At 37.0% G+C, this 20,851-nt stretch overlaps 1 protein-coding gene across 1 annotated transcript; it reads left to right on the top strand.

Moving 5' to 3' along the window:
* The first annotated feature begins 996 nt into the window (after positions 1-996).
* Positions 997-2,079, top strand: LOC117716117 (olfactory receptor 5P60). Its single transcript, XM_034513018.2, has one exon. The coding sequence runs from the start codon at positions 1,022-1,024 to the stop codon at positions 1,991-1,993; it is 972 nt and encodes a 323-aa protein (XP_034368909.1). The 5' UTR covers positions 997-1,021; the 3' UTR covers positions 1,994-2,079.
* The last annotated feature ends 18,772 nt before the right edge of the window (positions 2,080-20,851 follow it).

Here is a 20,851-nt window from a genome sequence, read left to right as displayed (position 1 = left end):
AGTTCATCCCACCTACTGTTCATATCTACTTCTATTTTTAAAGATTTGTTATTTTTATTTTGTGTTTGTGAATGTTGCCTGAATATACAAATAGCTTCACAAGTATGCCTGATGCTGATAAAAATCAGAAAAGAACATTAGGTCCCCAGAATTGAAACTACAAACTGCTACAAGAAAAGTGTGTTTTGGGATCAAACCTGTGTCCCTTGTAATTGCACCAAGTGCTTTTATTATTGAGCAATGTCTGAATCCTCAAAAAATGATTACTTTGTGTGTGTGTGTGTGTCTGCACATGCACACGTGCATGTGTGCTTGTTGTGTTACCCAACTTAAAATAATTTTCTGCTGTAAAATGGAAATGATGAAAGGGATGATGCTATGTCATGGAAATAAAAATAGGGAAATATAACAAGATTTTTTTAATCCTGTGCTGGCAATGTAGTAATCATTAAATAAAACTTAGCAGTTACTTAATTCTATGCTTTTACATTTTGTTCTTTTGTTAAATTTATAAGTATATTCCTATTTTTAACATTAACACTATATTTATTTATCTATTTGTTTGTGTGAGGTGGTGGCACTGGTAACATAGCATATGTGTAGATAACAATGAAAAATCTTCAGAAGTTTCTTCTTCCCGTCTTGTGGTTCCAGGAATCAAACACTAGCTGTCAGCTGTCAGGCTTCTTGGCAAGAATCTTTACCTGCCAAGCCATCTCACCAGGCTAAGTCTCATAATTTTAACCTTTAGCATTAATGACAATTAGATACATTGTACTATAAATAAGCATAATAAAATTATTTTATAACATGGTTATAACATTTATTTGTAAGTAATTTTGAATTATAATTGTATATAAATGTACAAATAATGAAGAATATATGTGACTCAATTCTTGAATGATATATTAACTTCCTTTTTCTTAATGCCTGTATTAAATAAACTAAAGTGATCTATTTAAAAATCTCATTTTGTAATATCATCATTACAGTTTTAATCTGGCAGCAGCTACACTGTCCCATGGCTTTCCTGGAGGATGGGAACCACACTGCAGTGACAGAGTTCATTTTATTGGGATTAACAGATGACCCAGTTCTTACAGTTGTCCTCTTCACCATCATCCTGTGCATCTACCTGGTGACTGTGTCTGGGAACCTCAGCACCATCCTTCTCATCAGAGTCTCTTCCCAGCTCCATCACCCCATGTACTTTTTTCTCAGCCACTTGGGTTCTGCTGACATAGGCTACTCATCTTCTGTCACACCCAATATGCTTGCCAATTTCCTTATAAAGCAAAATACCATCTCCTACCTTGGATGTTCTATTCAGTTTGGCTCAGCTGCTTTCTTTGGGGGACTTGAATGCTTCCTTCTGGCTGCCATGGCTTATGATCGCTTTGTAGCAATTTGCAACCCACTGCTTTATTCCATCAAAATGTCCAAACAAGTCTGTATCCAGTTGGTTATAGGATCTTATATAGGGGGATTTCTTAATGCCACCTTCTTTACCCTTTCCTTCTTTTCCTTGTTCTTCTGTGGACCAAATATAATCAATCACTTTTACTGTGATTTTGCTCCTTTAGTAGAACTTTCCTGTTCTGATGTCAGTGTCCCTGTAGTTGTTACCTCATTTTCTGCTGCCTCAGTTACTATGTTCACAGTGTTTATCATAGTCATCTCCTACACCTACATCCTCATCACCATCCTGAAGATGCGCTCCACTGAGGGTCGACAGAAAGCCTTCTCCACCTGCACCTCCCACCTCACTGCAGTCACTCTGTTCTATGGAACCATTACCTTCATTTATGTGATGCCCAAGTCTAGCTACTCCACAGACCAGAACAAGGTGGTGTCTGTGTTCTACATGGTGGTGATCCCCATGTTGAACCCCCTCATCTACAGCCTTAGGAATAATGAGATTAAGGGTGCTCTGAAGAGACAGCTTGGTAAGAAAATGTATTCTCAGAGTAATATATTGTTTTGTAAAGCTTAGTATAATAATGTCAGTTACCTAAGACCAATGGGACCATCATCTGTTTGGTTTGGTTATTCACCTTCTTGTTACTCCACTTGTCTATATCTGCTTTTACTCCATATATATATATATATATATATATATATATATATCCATATATATACACATACATATACATATGTATATATATGGAGTAAAAGCAGAGATAGATAGATAGATAGATAGATAGATAGATAGATAGATAGATATGCTGCTTTTTATTGAATTTCTTTTTTGTATGCTTTGGTGTGTCTTTGAAAAAATAATACAATGTATTTTGTGTTCAACCCATGTCTCAACTCTTCTCAGTATAAATTCTCCTACACACCCAACTGTTCTTTTCTATCAGATATATCTTGTGCTACCTGTAATTACTTAGGTATTTAGGCTTCCACTGAATCATGGTTGGTCTACCAGGGGCCATACCATTATTTTAAAAAAACTGCTTTCCTTCTCCTGGAAGATATCAGTGGCCAAAAACTCCTCAGGTACCTGTAAACTTCATGCTCTTGTCCTCTCTCCATTTTGGGATTTTTGTCTAGTTTGAGCTTGTGCATGCAAACACTGGTAATATGAGATCATATTTTCACTCATTTTTTGTGTCCTGAAAACATTTTTTATCTGTAGTCATCTACAAGCTCTTGCTCTTAAAATATTTCCATACTCTCTCCACAAAGATCTTGAGCCTGGAAAGAAAGAGGCATGACATAGATATCCCATATAGTGCCAAGCCTTCCACAATCTCTAAATTTATATACATTGACAAGTAATGTTAGTCACTATCTATTACAAAAAGAAGCTGTGATAATGAGGGTTGAAAGTTATGCTAATCTATTTGGTATGATAAGTCATAGCAAATTGGTTTGATACTATATCCATTGAGGGAAATAATGGTCGTGGGTTCTTCCCTATAGCTTATGACCTGTATAGCACAGGTTTTGACCCTGTTAGTTGTGTTAGGTGTGATTTTTACCTTGTAGAGTTAGAGTTACATTCGGTAAGGAAGTTGTTGTCTATTCCCATGATACCTATGCTACAATAGCACTAGTAAGCATGTCTTTCCTGGACTGTGTATATTGTACTTGAATGTTTACAAGATAAATTATATGTACAACATATAATTGAAAACATGGTTGTTTTAGGCTATACTTATTTAAATTTTTTTAAATCTTTCTATTACTTTGGAATGGAATCCAGATGCTCTTTTTTTCTCAAACTCTTCTTAGTTTCCTGTTCTACTACCACTTGTCCCATGGGGACGTCATTGCTAGCCTACACACGTTAATACCACCCACTCATGCTACAGATACCTTTACTATTCAAATCAGTTCCATTATTCTTCTCTACCACATTCTATGTTTTAAAAGGTTGATTCTTCTTTAATGTATTCTCCATTAAAGTATGAATTCCATATGAATTGTTTCATTCATTGACAGACCTTTACTATCTAGATGGCCCAACAATACATTACTCAATAAAAACATCTAGATGGAATGAAAGGCTCAATGGTTATACTGTAGCTACCTGTAAAATAATTCCAAGTTTCTGATACAATATTCCAGGAAGAATTTGTCATGATTAAAGACACTGCTGGTTTTTGATAGATTTTACTATCATAAGCTATCATCAAATAGGTAAAGAATGAGACTGTAATCTCTGTTGACACATGAATTAATGTTTCTTACTGGTCATTTATTTGTTTCTCAGGCATCCAGTCTCAGCTAATACCTAATGGAAAATACAGAGAGCATTTGAACACTCTGAAATTAGAGCTACAGATTCAGGATTTATGCAGAAGCTAACATTTTGTTCAGTAATTTGGGCTTAACATGACTAAAGTTCTAAAGTCTCATATAGTCAGGTTCACCTTAAGTTTTACCAAATACTTTGGGATGTTTGTCAAGTACTTGATCAAGACTTTGATCAAGCTGTCAGGAGAGGCATGCATAGAGCTCCCAACATGAGTGTTGTTAATATGAAGAAGAAAAGGTTTATTGGGAAAAGTCAATAACACTATGCCTTATAATCAGGCTTTGATCCCAGGAATCTATATGGTGGAAAGAAGGAACCAACTTATACAAGTTGTGATCTTAGACACACACACACACACACACACACACACACACACATGCAAATGAAACATAAAAACATAAAGAAGTGGGCCAGACAGACTAGAGATACATAACAAAGGGATATAGAGTAGAATTAAGAGATCTGATGGGCTTAGCTTTTAAGAGCACATAGTACTCTTTCAGGAGATCTGGGTTACCTGAACCCACATTGTGTTTGCAGCTATCTAAAATTACAGGTCTAAGGCATTCAGTAAACTTTTTTTCCTTCTAAAGTGGCCTAGCATGCATATGGTGCGTATCCTTAAATGCAAAATACTCATTAAAGAGGTGTAGTCTATGGGAAATTTGAAATTTCTCTGCTGACAATATATATTGCTATGATAAAAATGACCACAGCGCTAATAATAGATTTTACTAACAAGTACATTAGCCACTGTTTTCCTACTTTACCTGGGAACCACAACAGGAGAGTGGTGTGGATCACAGCACCCATTCACCACATCTGGGTCATGGGAGTCACTGCACCTTCTTTCTTGAATTCCCATCTAACAGTTAGAAAATTTTGGTTTATAATATTTTTCAATTCATTTTACATTGTCTCTGTCTCCTGGAAACCTAAAATTCACTTCCTAGAAAGTCTCCTGGAATTATAGGTGATAAAATTATCTAAACATTCCATTAGAGACCATCTGTCATCACTTCCATTTCTCAGTCCAATATACACTTCCTATGTTTTTCAGTAGTGAATGGGTATCACAAAATGGCTCTGATTTTGACAATCTTATGCATGCATATAGATAGATAGATAGATAGATAGATAGATAGATAGATAGATAGATAGAGAAAATATCCACCTCTACTACCCAGTGACACTGCATTCTTTTTTTGTTTTGTTTTGTTTTGTTTTGTTTTGTTTTGTTTTGTTTTGTTTTTTTCGAGACAGGGTTTCTCTGTGTAGCCCTGGCTGTCCTGGAACTCACTCTGTAGACTAGGCTGGCCTCGAACTCAGAAATCCACCTGCCTCTGCCTCCCAAGTGCTGGGATTAAAGGCATGTGCCACCACCTCCCGGCGACAGTGCATTCTTAATACTTCATAAATATCATGTACCACATATCCTCTTCTTCCAACCTGTTTTTTGTGTGGCTTGCCATGCGTCTATTGCCCTAATCTTGTTTTTGCCTAGTCATAATGTAAAATTTTGTTTATGTACTATAGTTTTTGAAAGGTGCTATTCTACAATCCCAATTGACAAAAAGTAAAACTTCCTTGAACTTACTGCTTTTGTTGAACCTGCTATATTTAAGCTTAAGTACCAAAATGCTAGTCTGGCACAGCTTTGGTGGGGACAGAATGACATGGTTCCTGGCCCTGGGACAAGGTTAGTGGAACTGGCCTCCATGAGTGGTCATGGCTGTCACAGGCATAAGGCTCCTTTGTACAATAATCAGATCCCTTCCTCTAAGGAATGTCCCCCTGTTAATGTTAATGACTCCATGATAATCAGAAAATGCATGAGTCCAGGTAGCAAAAGTGTGGCTAATGTCTTAGCAAAATGGTAAGCCCTGAGACCTTCAGGACAGCCCTTAAGGCTGTGCAAAAGAACTCAAAAAGCATGAGTTCAAAATTATATCATTTCTTAACCATGCAAAAATATAAGGATGCAATATGAATTGTATATGGAGCTTCAAAGATCTAAAGGAACAGAGGCAGCTACACTATGAGCCAGCTCTCAGAAAGATACAAAGACAGGCAGATACAAAATGAGACAAATTTCTGAGTTCAAAGTCAGCTGGAACAGAGAAAATCCACACCCAGGTGTGGTAGAAATGTTGATTTCAGGATACTATCATAGCCAGCTATTTTAGCAGGCTGTGTTTAATAGAGACAGGCAAATCTGTGAATTTTTTTGCAATATTAAAAGGAAATGTAGACTTGCTGTCTCCTAAGAATCAAAGGTGCTGATTCATAGGATAATCAAAGGGAAACCTGAAATATATAGCTGAATTGACTATAAATAAAAATTAGCTGAAATACCTAACAAAGAGGAGAAAGAATATGTAGAGACCATATCCAGTAGATAGGCATGCCCCCAGTTAAGGGATGGAGCCACCTACCCACCTCAAAAATATTAATCCAGAATTTCCCCTGTCTAAAGGAAATGCAGGGACAAAAAGTGGGTCCGAGACTGAAGAAAAGGCCATCCATAAACTGCTCCACCAAGGGATCTGTCCCACCTGAAGACACCAAACCCAGACACTATTGCTGATGCCAAGAAGTGCTTGCTGATAGGAGCCTGGTATAGCTGTCCAGAGCCTGACCAATACAAAAGCAGACGCACATAGTTAAACATCAGACTGAGAGTGGGGACCACAATGGAGAACTCAGGGCAAGGATGAAGGAGCTTGAAGAGGTTTGCAACCCCATAAGAAGAAAAACAATAACAACCAACCACCTTCCCAAAGCTCCCAGAGACTAAACCACCAACCAAAAAGTATACATGGGGGAACCCATGACACCAGCTGAATGTGTAACAGAGGATTGCCTTATCTGGCATCAATGGGAAGGGAGCCCCTTGGTTCTATGGAGGCTCGATGGCCCAGCTTATGGGAAGGATAGAGCTGAGGCTTCTCAGAGGCAGGAAGAGGGGACGGGAATAGGGGATTTGTGGAGGGAAAACTGGGAAGGTAGATAATATTTGAAATGTAAATAAATAAAATAACCAATTTTAAAAATATTGGGCTTTTGGACTTCATGAGATGAGCTAGCAGAATTTGATAGCTGTTCTTTAAAGTTTTCTCTAGCAAGTGCTTAGCTATCTGGCTATCTCTGGAGAGCAAAACAGCTCTTTTAGAATGTGTTCTAGCACTTATCCAGGGAAGGCTGTCTGAAGAGGAAATACAGCTGTTTTAGAAATTTTCTGGCTTTCTGGTTTTGACCAGAAAATGTAAGACTTACTTTTAGAATTTTTGTATCTGTAGTTCCTGTTCACTTACCTAGATTTTATATATCAAGGATTTTCTGGGTTTGTTTTTTCTTTGCTTCTTTTTCAAATTTTAGGTCTTGAACAGTTTTGTTCATTTCCTTCACCTGTTCATTGCTACTTGGCTGTCTTAGCATTCTTTAAGAGATTTACTCATTTTCTTTTATTGTTTGTTTGTGTGTTCCAGGATTTATTTAAAATATATTTATTTCCCTTTTAATTATCTCTATTGTCTTTATAAAATTATTTTAAAAATCTTTTTCTTGTGTTTCAGCTGTGTTGGAATACTCAGAGCTTGTTGTAGTACAATATTTTCACTCTAGTGAATATCAACCAGTACAGCTTCTATTTATTTGTCTAATTATTAATTTATTTATCATTAATTTCATTTTATTTTTCTGTCACTCTACTAACTTACTCATCAGCACCCCAAGCACCTATTACATGTAAAACAACACTGTCCTGAGTTGTTAGAACACAATGTTAAAAATCTGTAAGAGTCTCAGGCCAGTGGAGGTCAGCTTCTACTTAAAGAATATCTGTAGGAATTCCATGGAAGAGAGTGCATGGAAAACTGTAAGAGCTGAAGGAGCTGGATGCCTTCTGTGATTTTTTTTTTTAGATATTACAGGGAATTCAGACCTGTGAAACCACAACAATATGACTGCTTAAACAAGACCTAAGATTGATAACAGCAGTTGATGTGAAAACTGAATAGAAAGATTTTACAAGACCTATTCCTAGATAATAAAATATAGGCAATCAAAAGCTGCTGAGGATTTTCCTACTGGGATGCACTCCTGATAGTCTGTCCAATCCCAATATGTATGTAAGAACAACACTGAATTTACTCTGTGTGTGTGTGTGTGTGTGTGTGTGTGTGTGTGTGTGTGTGTGTGTTTCCTTGAATTTTCTATATAGTGAGGGGTAAACTTAACCTCATATCCTCTATTTTTATCTCTTCATCTCCTAAGTGTGTCGATCATATATGTCTGCCACTACATCACTTTTATGATCTATTGAGTATTAAGCTTAAAACTTCTAGCATGCTAGGCAAGTACTCTATTAAATAAACTAAATCTTTTTTCAGATTTTTAACAGTTCTTTAGTGTGTGTGTGTGTGTGTGTGTGTGTGTGTGTGTGTGTGTGTGTTGCTCTGATGGATGCTTGTACATGGCATTCATGCTGATGCCTGCAGAGATTGGGGTAGGGCATCAGATTCCTTGAAACTGAAATTATAGACAGTTCAAAGTAAACTCAGATCATCGACAAAATATAGCTCAAATGCTGAGCTATCTCTCCAGAAACAAACTTGGATGATCTATTTTAAATTTCATACTTTCTTGTATGAGAATCAATTGGAAATTGATTCTTGTCTTATAAAATATATCCTGATTACAGTGTCTTACCTCTCTACATCCCTGAGGTTCTCTACATCTCCCATTCCCTCCAGATACACTCTCTTTCTATCTCTTTTTAGAAAACAACAGGCTTTTAAGAGATAACTATAAAACATAACAAAATAAAACATAAAATATAGCAAACACATCACATCAAAGTTGGACAAAACAAATCAAGAGAAAAAAAGAGTTCCAGGATAAAGCACAAGAATCAGAGACACATTCATTCACACACTCAAGACTTCCATAAAAATATTAAGCTGAATGCTGTAATATATATACAAGAGAGGACCTGGCAGAGATCCATGCAGTTTCTGTGCTTCCTGCTTAGGTCTCTGTGAGTTCATAAGAGTTTACTCACTTGATTTATTGGCTCTTATTTTTCTGGTGTCCTCTACCCCCTCTAGCCTTTAGACTCTTTCCACCTCCTCTTCATGGGCTTCCCTGAACTCTGAGAAAAAGACTTTGATTGAGAGTATTCCATTTAGAACTGTTCTCTCTGTGTCTCTGTCTCTCTCAGTCTCTCTGTCTCTCTTTCCCTTTTCCCTTCTCCCCCACCATCCCCCCCAACTCTTCCTGTCTCTCTGTCTCTCTTTGTGTCTCTGTCTCTCTGTCTCACTGTCTCTCTCTCTCTCTCTCTCTCTCTCTCTCTCTCTCTCTCTCTCTTTCTCTCTGTGTGTGCATAATGTTTTGCTGTGTGTCTATATATTTGTTACAATTTGCTGTAGGAATGATGGCTAAATAAGGCATTGATCTATGAGTATAGCAGAATACAGCAGATAAAATAGTCATTTTATCACTACTTTTTGTTAGATACATAGTATTTAATTTTACCTTAAATCTCTGGGCTATCTACTTTTAGGTTATTAGTCACTCAAGTAGTGTCAAGTATGTGTTCCATCCCATAGGCTGGGCCTTAAGTCAAATAAGACATGATTTGGTTACTCTAAGCTTTGTTTATGTTTTTTTTATTTAAACAAAGTCATTGATTATGTCATTAGATCTAGAGTTTCAGAAGGGTTCTATGCCTGCCAAAGAGATATTTCTACACTCAACTCAAAGCTTATTACAATCATGAAAGGCAAAGCTTATTACAGCAACAAAAAGTAAAAGTCTACTCCAGAGACTGTTGCAGTATGGAAATGTGAAAGGAAATCCCAGAGGTACTGGAGTCAGCAGATCAACAGGTGAGCACCAAGACTGTTCCCAGGAAGTAGAAAGTACCTCAGTCCTTTGGTGAAGTGGTTGAAGGTTACAGGCACCACAGCTCATTTTCGGGTAAAGAGTGGAGACTGAAGTGGGTGTTTGATGAAGTATAAAAATGAGAAAATAAAGTATACTTCTAAGATGTAGCAAACCAATCAGGCAAGTGGACATTATTAAAGTTTGGAGTCTAACACCTTTGTAAGAAGTTTTTAGGAGCATTCATAAAATGAATGGTATATTCAAGAGAGTGATGTAACCCCTCTCGTCTTCCAAATCATGGCATATCAGCTTTCTCTTTTAATGTATTTATTCCTAAATACATCTTTAAAAACCTAAAAATAAGCTCTAATGTACAGTGTTAATGATATTTCAATGAAACTGAGCCTGTTAATGACACAGCTCTTTCAAGATCTGCATGTTTATGGCTAGCTAGAAACTCTACCAAATGACAGGTCTTTGTTTCTGATGTAACAGAAAAAATAATAATAGTTTTATTATTTATATATTAAATAATATAATAAATAATATAATAAATTAAATAATAAATTATATGATAGAAACTAATCATAGTTTCAAGGATCTTTAGTCATAATGGTGCATTTTTAATTGTGAGCTAGAACAAAAGTTTCCTTGATTACCCTGTGTATAACTCTTGCTAACCAACCTCATTCACATCATTTTGATGTCTGATAATCTGTATTAGTTAATCTCACTTATTATTTGAGGATTTATTGTTTGTCTACTGAGTTTTAATTATTTTCAAAAACTAATTTCTACTCTTCCATCTTTATTTTTAACAACAAAGTAGAAACAACTCAGGTTTCCATTCACAAAGAAATGTCACATGTTATGCTATATTCATACAGAAATAGACAATTTAGCAAAAGAACAATAGTGAATTTCTCACATAAAATAATTTATGAATAATTGTAACAAACATACTAATTGAAAACATGTTTATAATAAAAAGAGCACAATGTTTGGCTCCCTCTGTATGTGAATTTACAATTAAGCAAAGTAGAAAAATAAAGAGACATGATGGACTTGATGTATGGCAGGATTGAAGGATGACTAGGGAATAAACTAGGGAGACATTTACATTATAATAATGTTCTTTATAATGATGAGTGTTTGGTTTATACCACTTATGCAATTTTTTACTAACTAATAATTAATCACTTAAATATTTTGCGTTTTTGTTTTTGTATATAGTGTTAAAATTTTTTAATTCTATGTATTAATCAGTTTGAATAAATAAATAAATAAATAAATAAATAAATGAGACGAAGTTCATAAGGGCTGCAAGTTCTCTATAATAAACTGTCCTCAATTGCAGAAGGCATTCTACATATTTACAAGAATGACTGTCTTAATTATGGCTTCCAACTGTTGTGATAAATATCATGACTAAAACCAAGTTGGAGAGGAATAGGTTTACCTCATATTACAGCTTATAGCGCATTATTCAGGAAGTTAGGTCCAGAACTTTCAGACAAAAATTGATGCCCTCACTGAGAAGAGTTGCTTGCTGACTTGTTTCCAAAGACCTGCCTCAGCCTGTTTTTTTATACACTCTAGGACTACCAGCGCAGTTGTGAAATTATATGGAATAGACTGGACCTTCTTGCAACAATCATTGATTTAAAAAATGCACACATGCTTGCATAGAGGCCAGTCTTGTGAAGCATTTTCTAAATTAGCCAACACAAGTACAAAGAATAAATTTCATTAATCATTAATATGCTAAGTTACTTGAAAAGCAGAAATATGTGTTGTAAATTATATGAATATGCCTATTGAACTACAAAATATGTCATCCAAATAGATCCAGTATAATTGCAAATGTCTTGAGTGCTAAAGACTGGATGGAGGGGCATGAACAGGAATTAACTCATGAACTAAACAGAATGATACAAAACTTTGCTGAATGTCAACCAAGGTAGAAGGCTAGAAATGAAAGAACATGATAGTTTCTATAATCACAAAAAGGAAACAAATGGATTCCTCCTAAAACTCCAAGAAGAAACATAGCCCTGCTAATTCCTTGATTACAACTCAGTGAAATCATATTGCATTTATTACTTTCAAAATTAGATTATTAAAACTGTTCAAAGCAACTAGCTATCAGAAACTTCTGATAGCATGAGAAGAGAACAAATAGAGTGAGTTACTAAGTAGAGGAATCCACTCTAACCTTGAACCTTCAGAAATTGAGTCTATGCATTCTGGCTTGCATTCTGCTTAAAGCATATTTATAATTCTTCAAGACAAACTCAAAATATGAATAAAATCTTTTAGTAACTTTCCTCAATCTTTTAGTAACTTTCCTCAGGCTGGGTCAACTTGCCAACAGAAGAATATGTGGGTCATTTTTACTAGGCTGGAGTGTAACTGAAATCTTCTTATGGTATGCAGATTGATTTGGTGTGTGTGTGTGTGTGTGTGTGTGTGTGTGTGTGTGTGTGTGTGTGTGTGTGTCTAAACACAAGTCTAGAGAAAAGTTAGTCTGGAGATGTCAAGGAAATACTCCATTTATAACTCCTATAGAATACTAAATTTCCAGAGAAGTACATATATCATTTTGTGATTCTATAACATATTCTAAACATTTCCATTTGTCAATCTGAGTTTTAATCCTTTAAGTCTATTTCTCCTAACTCTTTGGTTCTCAGTTTGAGGAATAAGATTGAGTCATTCACTTCCTCAATATCTATTCCTTGATGCATCTGTCTTGTTAATTAATATGAAATAGGTATATATTTGGATGACAAACAAAAGTAATAGACACTAATAATTTGGACATCTAAAACCTAAGAGACTAAGGGTAGCTGGATATTATAGAGTGCTTAATAGGAAATGGAAAATGTAACATACTAATTGGAAAAATCTCTAGAAACCTGAATTCACAGCTCTAAGTGACCACAGGTTAAAAAACAAACTTAATTATACAAGGAAATCTTATCTTTTGACCCCTCAGAGGATTTATGACTACCCTCGTCTTCCCACGTCTATTTGTATGAGAGTAGATCCATGTCTCACCATAATCATCATTCCCTTAGATATACTCCTAAATATCTGGCCTTTCCTTCTTAACCTCTTTTACTGGCAAACTCTTAATCACAGCATATATCTCTACCTTCTCTAAAATTAAGTAAGCAGTAACATATGAAAAGAATAATACATAATCACCCAAAGTGGTCCTACTTAGTTCTACTGGAAAATGTAGAAAGAAGTGAGGTTGCTTAGGAATACAATAAAAATTTTTGATAGATGATAGAGAAAAAAATGTCATAATTGTGTGGGTTGGATATTTAACATTGTATGTAGTAATTTGAAACTGACAGCAAGCAATGAATTTGCTTGCTGTCAGTTTCAAATTACTACATACAAGCTACTTTAGATTTTATCTTATGTCATTGTGTTTTAGATAACTAGATAAAGAGTTTAGACTAAGAGCATTACACTGAAGTTGAATTCTGGAACTGTAACATGTGGGATGCATCCTCTTCTGAACACATATTTGATAGACTCCCAAAACTAAACATTTAAACTTATTTTTTTTTCTTCTTGATCCCTAAACTCTAGGGAAATAAACATACAAAATGTGTAATCATAAAAGTAAGCCAGTAAATATTTCTACATACTGTGCAGTACTCAGTACTGTCTCCCAGCCATAGCACTACATTTTCACTCTTTTGATTCAGTGGGTTGTTCCCCTGACTACATCATAATAATCTGGTATGTTGTATTTAGTCCTCTATAAGCACCTCACATGCCTCCCTCAGGAACTATTCAAGACTAACTGTTCCTCATTATTTTGGGCAGAAAATAATTTAATTCATGTAAGTAGATATTGAAATATTATTGAAAAATCACAGAGATTTTAAATAGTATTTAAAAGACTTTAACCAAAATCTCAATTTCAAAATGTGACTGCTACAGAGGTCCAGAAATGCGAGCTCTGCTTTTTCTAATGCTTCAGTAATTCAAACTTGATATTGAAGAATGAAGCAACACTGCAAAGAATTACGTAAAAAAAACATTCTCATGGCTTAGCCTTTGGGTTAAGGTCAAGTATAGTATCTATTCTTAGCAGTTTAATAGAAAATATCTTGAAGTATAATATATATGTGGATTAATCTGATGCTTATATTTTTATTAAAGACAAAAATTATTTTTGAAAATCTATATTTTTAATAGGTAAACACCAAATATTAAATTGCAAAACTGAAAACTGGAGTGGCTTAGGAAAAGCATGTCACATATTGTGAAAGTAAGGAAACTGGATGCAAGAAGCTAAGAATTTCAAGTTTTAGGATGTGTGAATGCAGAAGAATGCAAAATGTATTCATACCTGTAACTCTAAATAAAATTCAACTCCAAATACAGTAAAGAACTCACTATAAAATGAAATACATGCATTAATATCAATAATAAATAAATGGAACCTCATAAAACTTAAAACTCCTATATGGCAAAAGACAATGCCCTTCAGAGACAGCTTACAGAATGGGAAAAGTTTTTACCAACTCCACAACAGATAGAGGATATTCAAAATATACAAAGAACTAAAGAAACTAGATGTAAAAAAACCTGAATAATATAATTAAAAATGGAATACAAACAAATAATTCCCAATAGAGGTAACTCCAAAGGATGAGAACACGTAAAATACTCAACATCCTTAGCCATCATCAAAATAAAAATCAAAATTACTTTGAGATTTCATCTTAAACATGTCATAATGATTAATATTAATAACACAGACACAGCTCATGCCAGTGAGGATGTGGAATAAGGAGAACACCTATTCATTGTTGATGGGTGTGCAAACTTGTACATCTACTATGGAAATCAATAAGGTAGTTTGTTATAGAAAATATTTCATCTCAATCAGAGGTTTCTACATTACCTTTGATCATTCAGTTTCCAGATAAAAGATACACACAACCCTTTTCTTTATAACAAGCCTTAATCAGTACTAGTGCTTGGCAGATATTTACTCTCTATGTTACTAAAATCTATTTTCTATCAATAATCCCAAATCATTACTTACTATGTTTAATCTGGGCTGCTATTAATTCCTCTTGGTCAGTTCTCATGGCCATGCTTTCTTGAGTGCTCATCCATGGCATTTTCCTCCTCTTCCTCCTCATTCTCCTTCTCCTCTTCCTCCTCCTCCTTCTCTTCCTCCTCTTCTTCCTCCTCTTCCTCATCCTTCTTCTCCTCCTTCTCCTCCTTCTCCTCCTCCTCTTCTTCCTCCTCCACCTCCTCCTTCTCCTCCTTCTCCTCCTCCTCTTCCTCCTCTTCCTCCTCCTCCTCTTTCTCCTCCTCCTCTCCCTCCTTCTCCTTCTCTTTCTCCTCCTCTTCCTCTTCCTCCTCCTCTTCCTCTTCATCCTTCTCCTCCTCTTCCTCCTCCTCCTCTTCCTCCTTCTTTGTCATCTTCTTCTTCTTCTTTGTCATCTTCTTCTTCTTCTTTGTCATCTCCTTCTTCTTCGTCTTCTTCTTCTTCTTCTTCTTCTTCTTCTTCTTCTTCTTCTTCTTCTTCTTCTTCTCTCTCTCTCTCTCTCTCTCTCTCTCTCTCTCTCTCTCTCTCTCCTCTAGTGGTCTTACAGTGCCCAGTACAAGGAACCCAAAACCCCGACTATCTCTCCTCTGCCCAGCTATTAGATATATGGACCTTTATTCACTAATCAGGGAAAACTTAGAGAGCAACAAGGTTCCATGGCCTCACGTGGGTACATGATGCAGTTGCTCTCATCCCTGGGGGCAACTATGACTTGGGGGTTAGTACTTATCTTTAAAATACATATCAAAAGTTTAAACCTCAACAGCAGTTCCTCAGAAAGATAGGAATCACTCTACCACAAGATCCAGTCATACCATTCTTCAGCATATAGCCAAATGATCCTTTAGAATAAATATTTTTTAAAAAGAAATGTTCAATGAAGTGTAAACTTCTGGTTTGTTTGGAAAGTCAGTTATGTTAAATGATGTTTTGCTGGGGCACACAGATGAAAGAATGTCTTTCTTGCTAGAGCAGATGTTTTCCTCAAGCAGACACAGGTGAAAGGATGTTTTGCTATAGAGGACACATAAAAGGATTCATGATGAAGGTGTATAAATAGGACCCCGCAGTCAGTGGAAGACAGAGCCGAGCCAAGAATTGGTTTGGTTTGTTCTCCCTTTGCTATTCTTTGCTAACTACATACACACATATCTCCTTCTTCTTTTTCTTTTTCTCCTTCTTCTTCTTTTTCTCCTTTTTTCTCCTTCTCCTTTTCCTCCTCTTCTTCCTCCTCTTCTTCCTCCTCCTCTTCCTCTTCCTCCTCCTCCTCCTCCCCCTCCCCCCCCCTCCTCCTCCTCCTCCTCCTCCTCCTCCTCCTTCTTCTTCTTCTTCAGAACACTCACTTTGGAAGCTGTATACAAATCTTTCCTGATAGCTCATTCCTAGTATTTATCACTTGAAAAACATCTCATTATGTCTGATAAAAGTGTAAGGCAAATCTACTACACAAGACCTTAGAAAATTAGTAATGTCAACACTAAATTCTTGAACATAAATATTAGCTTCCTCCTAAACAGATTTCTGAGGTTGGAATAGTCAAGTGTTTTCTGTGTTTTGCATAATGTATTAGCTGAGTGTGAATTATTAAGAAAAACAAGTTAATGAACAGTAAAAAACATATCTGGGAAGACTTCGAGATCTTTCTTGGCATTATTGAGAGTAGTCGAGGAAGAAGACAGGAAACAAGTATAAAAAACCAGTAGTGTCTACCATGACAACTTAAAATTCCTTCTGAAAAATTGTATCAGTTTGGAGTTGTTTTAAGTTTGATACAGAATTACCATTAGGCCATTCATTCCATGTAGACGTATTTGTTGAGTATTGTATCCTAATAGCAAGTAGATACCAAAGAAATGTTACTGTATGAAATCTCAACACTTTAAAACTTAGAACATAGTAGAAAAGAAAAAATAGAATTAATATTAATGTTAAAGTTAGCAATGGTAGAGATGAGTTATATTACCTTGTGTAGGCTAGCAAAGAAATCCAAATGGGTAAGAGATAACAGAGCAAGAAAATGAGAAGGACTTGTAAGTATAGAGAATGGGCTAAAATTACCTAATGAAAAAACAAAGCAGATGCACTCATCCTTATAGCCTCATAAAAAGTCAACTCAGAGTAATTTAATTAAAGGTTCATGGGAAGTTGAAGAGTATCTGGAGTCTATTCTGAATGAAATAGAAGGTATTAAAATATTTTAATAGGAGTAACCTAATACAAAGATTTTTTAAGTTTCATATGTGTTGTACAGGCAACTTGTCTTAAGAACCCTACAAACTATAATAACCACCAGCCTGTAAATACATGCCTATTGGTGCTATACTGACACAAACATCATGAGAGTAATCAGTCACAAACTATATCTAAGACTAGCTCCAGAAACTGAAACCCACACTCCATATTATCATCAGGGCCAAAACGCAAACTAGATATGTCAAAAGCCCTAGCAAATAAAATATCATTTTTTCTACTAAATTGACATAGTATTAAATTACTTTGCAATGGTTTGTCAATGTAACCACAGATTAGTTCATTTTCATCCTTCATGAGAGAAGTATCATTTTGCTCATCAATGTGTAGAGAATTAGAGACAGTGGAAAACAGCTCTAAATGAGGTGTCCATACCACTCCCCTTTCCTCTATAGGCAAAGGAGTCATTGTCAAAGACTTAGACAAAAGATTGAAAATGCCAGAGCTGGTAGATGACTACAAAGATACCATTGGATGACTACAAAGAAACCTTTTTTTTTTTTAACAGATATGATATCATGGTGGTAGATATCTACTCATTGTAACTTGTCAGTATAAGCTCAAACTAGACAAAATCCCAAGATAGAGATGGGAACTGGGACTGAAATTCACCTCTATTTGAGGAATAATTGACAATTGATATAAAATAAGAATAGAGTCAATTGTCTTTAAGGGTTTGTCCGTGGGTAGGATAACCAAGCTCCAGTAGATGCCTACACACTAACTTATATACAGACAGAACAAGTATTATCAGACAATAAAAGATGGTGTCTGGAAAGAGAGCTATTGTGCTGGGAAGAGTTGGGGAGAGAGGGTGAAAAACAAATACTTTGTATAAAATTCTCAAAGACAGCTGTAAAAACACAAAATAGTAAATGTAATAAAACAAAATAGCTGGCAGATCTTGGGTGGCAGCTCTTCCCCCAACATCCAAGAACCCAGAGGAAGCAGGGATCCCAGGCGCTCGAACTCAGGCAGTATCTTAGGTAAGCAGACAGCAGGGCCCACCCTAAACAGGGAGTAACTGGGAACCAAAAGGACCCAGGAAGTCACTCCCGGCCTGGAACACTGGTTCCTTCCTGTCTGGGCCAGAACAGTGAGTAGATCTTGGGTGGCAGCTCTGCCCCCAACATCTAAGAACCCAGAGGAAGCAGGGATCCCAGGTGCTCGAACTCAGGCAGTATCTTAGGTAAGCAGACAGCAGGGCCCGCCCTAAACAGGGAGTAACTGGGAACCAAAAGGACCCAGGAAGTCACTCCCGGCCTGGAACACTGGTTCCTTCCTGTCTGGGCCAGAACACTGAGCAGATCTTGGGTGGCAGCTCTGCCCCCAACATCCAAGAACCCAGAGGAAGCAGGGATCCCAGGTGCTCGAACTCAGGCAGTATCCTAGGTAAGCAGACAGCAGGGCCCACCCTAAACAGGGAGTAACTGGGAACCAAAAGGACCCAGGAAGTTACTCCTGGCCCGGAACACTGGTTCCTTCCTGTCTGGGCCAGAGCACTGAGCAGATCTTGGGTGGCAGCTCTGTCCCCAACCTCCAAGAACCCAGAGGAAGCAGGGATCCCAGGCACTCTAACTTGGACAGTGTCTTAGAAACTAGTTCTCAGATCTGAGGCCTAGATCAGACCTCTGCCAGGTCTGCTGTTGTGTGGACCCCGGATTCCACCCGAGACATACTGGAAGGCCCACTCAATCCAGATCCACAGAGGAACAAATGAACTCAGAGCTTCAGACAACATATCCTGAGATATTCTAGAGGAGACACTGCACCCAGAACAGCAGACACCTAGCTGGACTACTACCTTGGAGGCACCATATCCTGAGGCATCCTAGAGGTACCACTGTAATCAGTGCAGCTGGAAAAGATCACAGAGACATCTGGACCCCTAGGAGATCAGACACAAGCTAGATAACTAGAAAGACAGGCTTCAGTCAGAGACAGCAAGTACAGGCAGCACTAGAGTTAACCAGATGGCAAAAGGCAAGAGCAAGAACTTGAGCAACAGAAACCAAAGTTACATGGCATCATCAGAACCCAGCTCCCCCATCAGAGCAAGCCCTGAACACCCCATCACACCAGAAAAGCAGGAATCAGAATTAAAATCACTTCTCATGACGATGATAGAGGGCTTTAAAAAAGACATAAATAACACTCTCAAAGAACTTAAGGAGAGCACTGGTAGACAGATAGAAACCCTTAAAGAGGAAACACAAAAATCCCTTAAGGAATTTCAAGAAAATGCAACCAAACGGGAAAAGGAATTAAACAGAACCATGCAGGATCTAAAAATGGAAGTAGAAACAATAAAGAAATCACAAAGGGACAATACTCTGGAGATAGAAAACCTAAAAAAAAGATCAGGAGTCATAGACACAAGTATCACCAACAGAATACAAGAGATGGAAGAGAGAATCTCATGTGCAGAAGATACCATGTAAAACATTGACACAACTGTCAAAGAAAATGCAAAATACAAAAAGCTACTAACCCAAAATATACAAGAAATCCAAGACACAATGAGAAGGCCAAACCTAAGGATAATAGGTATAGATGAGGGGGAAGACTCCCAACTAAAAGGACCAGTAAATATCCTCAACAAAATTATAGAGGAAAACTTCCCTAACCTAAAGAAAGAGATGTCTTTAAATATACAAGAAGCTTACAGAACTCCAAACAGTTTAGACCAGAAAAGAAATACTTCCCACCATATAATAGTCAAAACATCAAATGTACAAAACAAAGAAAAAATACTAAAAGCAGTAAGGGAAAAAGGCAAAGTAACATATAAAGGCAGACCTATAAGAATTACACCAGACTTCTCACCAGAGACCATAAAAGCCAGAAGATCCTGGACCGATATCATACAGACCCTAAGAGAACACAAATGCCAGCCCAGACTACTATACCCAGCAAAACTGTCAATCATTATTGATGGAGAAACCAAAATATTCCATGACAAATCCAAATTTACACAGTATCTCAACACAAATCCAGCACTTCAAAGAATAATTGGTGGAAAACTCCAACACAAGGAGGGAAACTACAACCTAGAAAAAGCAAGAAAGTAATCTTCCAAAAACCCCAAAAGAAGATAGTTACACAAACATATCTCCACGGATGCTAGCCCAAAAGCTTGGATTAGCTAAGACTCAACCCACAGACCACACGAAGCTCATGAAGAAGGAAGACCAAGAGGGGATGCCTCAGTTCTACTTAGAACGAGAAATAAAAATGCTCAAGGGAGCAAATAGGGAAACAAAACATGGAACAGAAACTGAAGGAGGGGCCATCAGGAGACCTTTCCACCTGGGTATTCACCCCATGTACAGCCACCTAATCTAAACACTGTTGTGGATGGCTGGAATTGCATAATGTGAGGAACATGATATAGCTGTCTCCTTAGAGGTCAGCCAAAGACTAAAACACTCAGAGGACAATGTTCACAATTAACAACTGATATGATCAGGGGTTTCCCAATGGAGAACTTAGTGAGAGGACTGAAGGAGCAGAAAGGGTTATTGACCCCAGGTGGAAAGCAACAATACCAAACAACCAGAGCCCCCCAGGGTCTAAACCACCAGCCTGAGAACACATAGGGAGGGACCCAAGACTCCAGAGGTATATGTAGGGGAGGATGGCCCTGTCAGACATAGGTGGGAGAGGAGTTTTTTGGTCCCATAAAAAAAATGAATGAAAAATGAATGAATGAACACACAGTGGGGGGGGGGATGTGAGGGCGGGGAGGGGATAGTGAGGGGGGTAGGTGTGGTCACTGCCTCAGAAGCATGAGGAGGGGGATGGGATAGGTTTCTGGGTGGTGGGAGGAAGTAGGCTAGGGGATAAAATCTGAAATGTAA

This window comes from Arvicanthis niloticus, chromosome 1, assembly GCF_011762505.2.
Source record: "Arvicanthis niloticus isolate mArvNil1 chromosome 1, mArvNil1.pat.X, whole genome shotgun sequence".
NCBI classification, from domain to species: domain Eukaryota; kingdom Metazoa; phylum Chordata; class Mammalia; order Rodentia; family Muridae; genus Arvicanthis; species Arvicanthis niloticus.
Note: the sequence above shows the minus strand (reverse complement) of the source record. Positions and strands in the feature narration are given on the sequence as shown.

Excerpts from the sequence above, each read along its gene's own strand:
- LOC117716117 (XM_034513018.2), top strand. The coding sequence starts at position 1,022 with ATGGCTTTCCTGGAGGATGGGAACCACACTGCAGTGACAGAGTTCATT.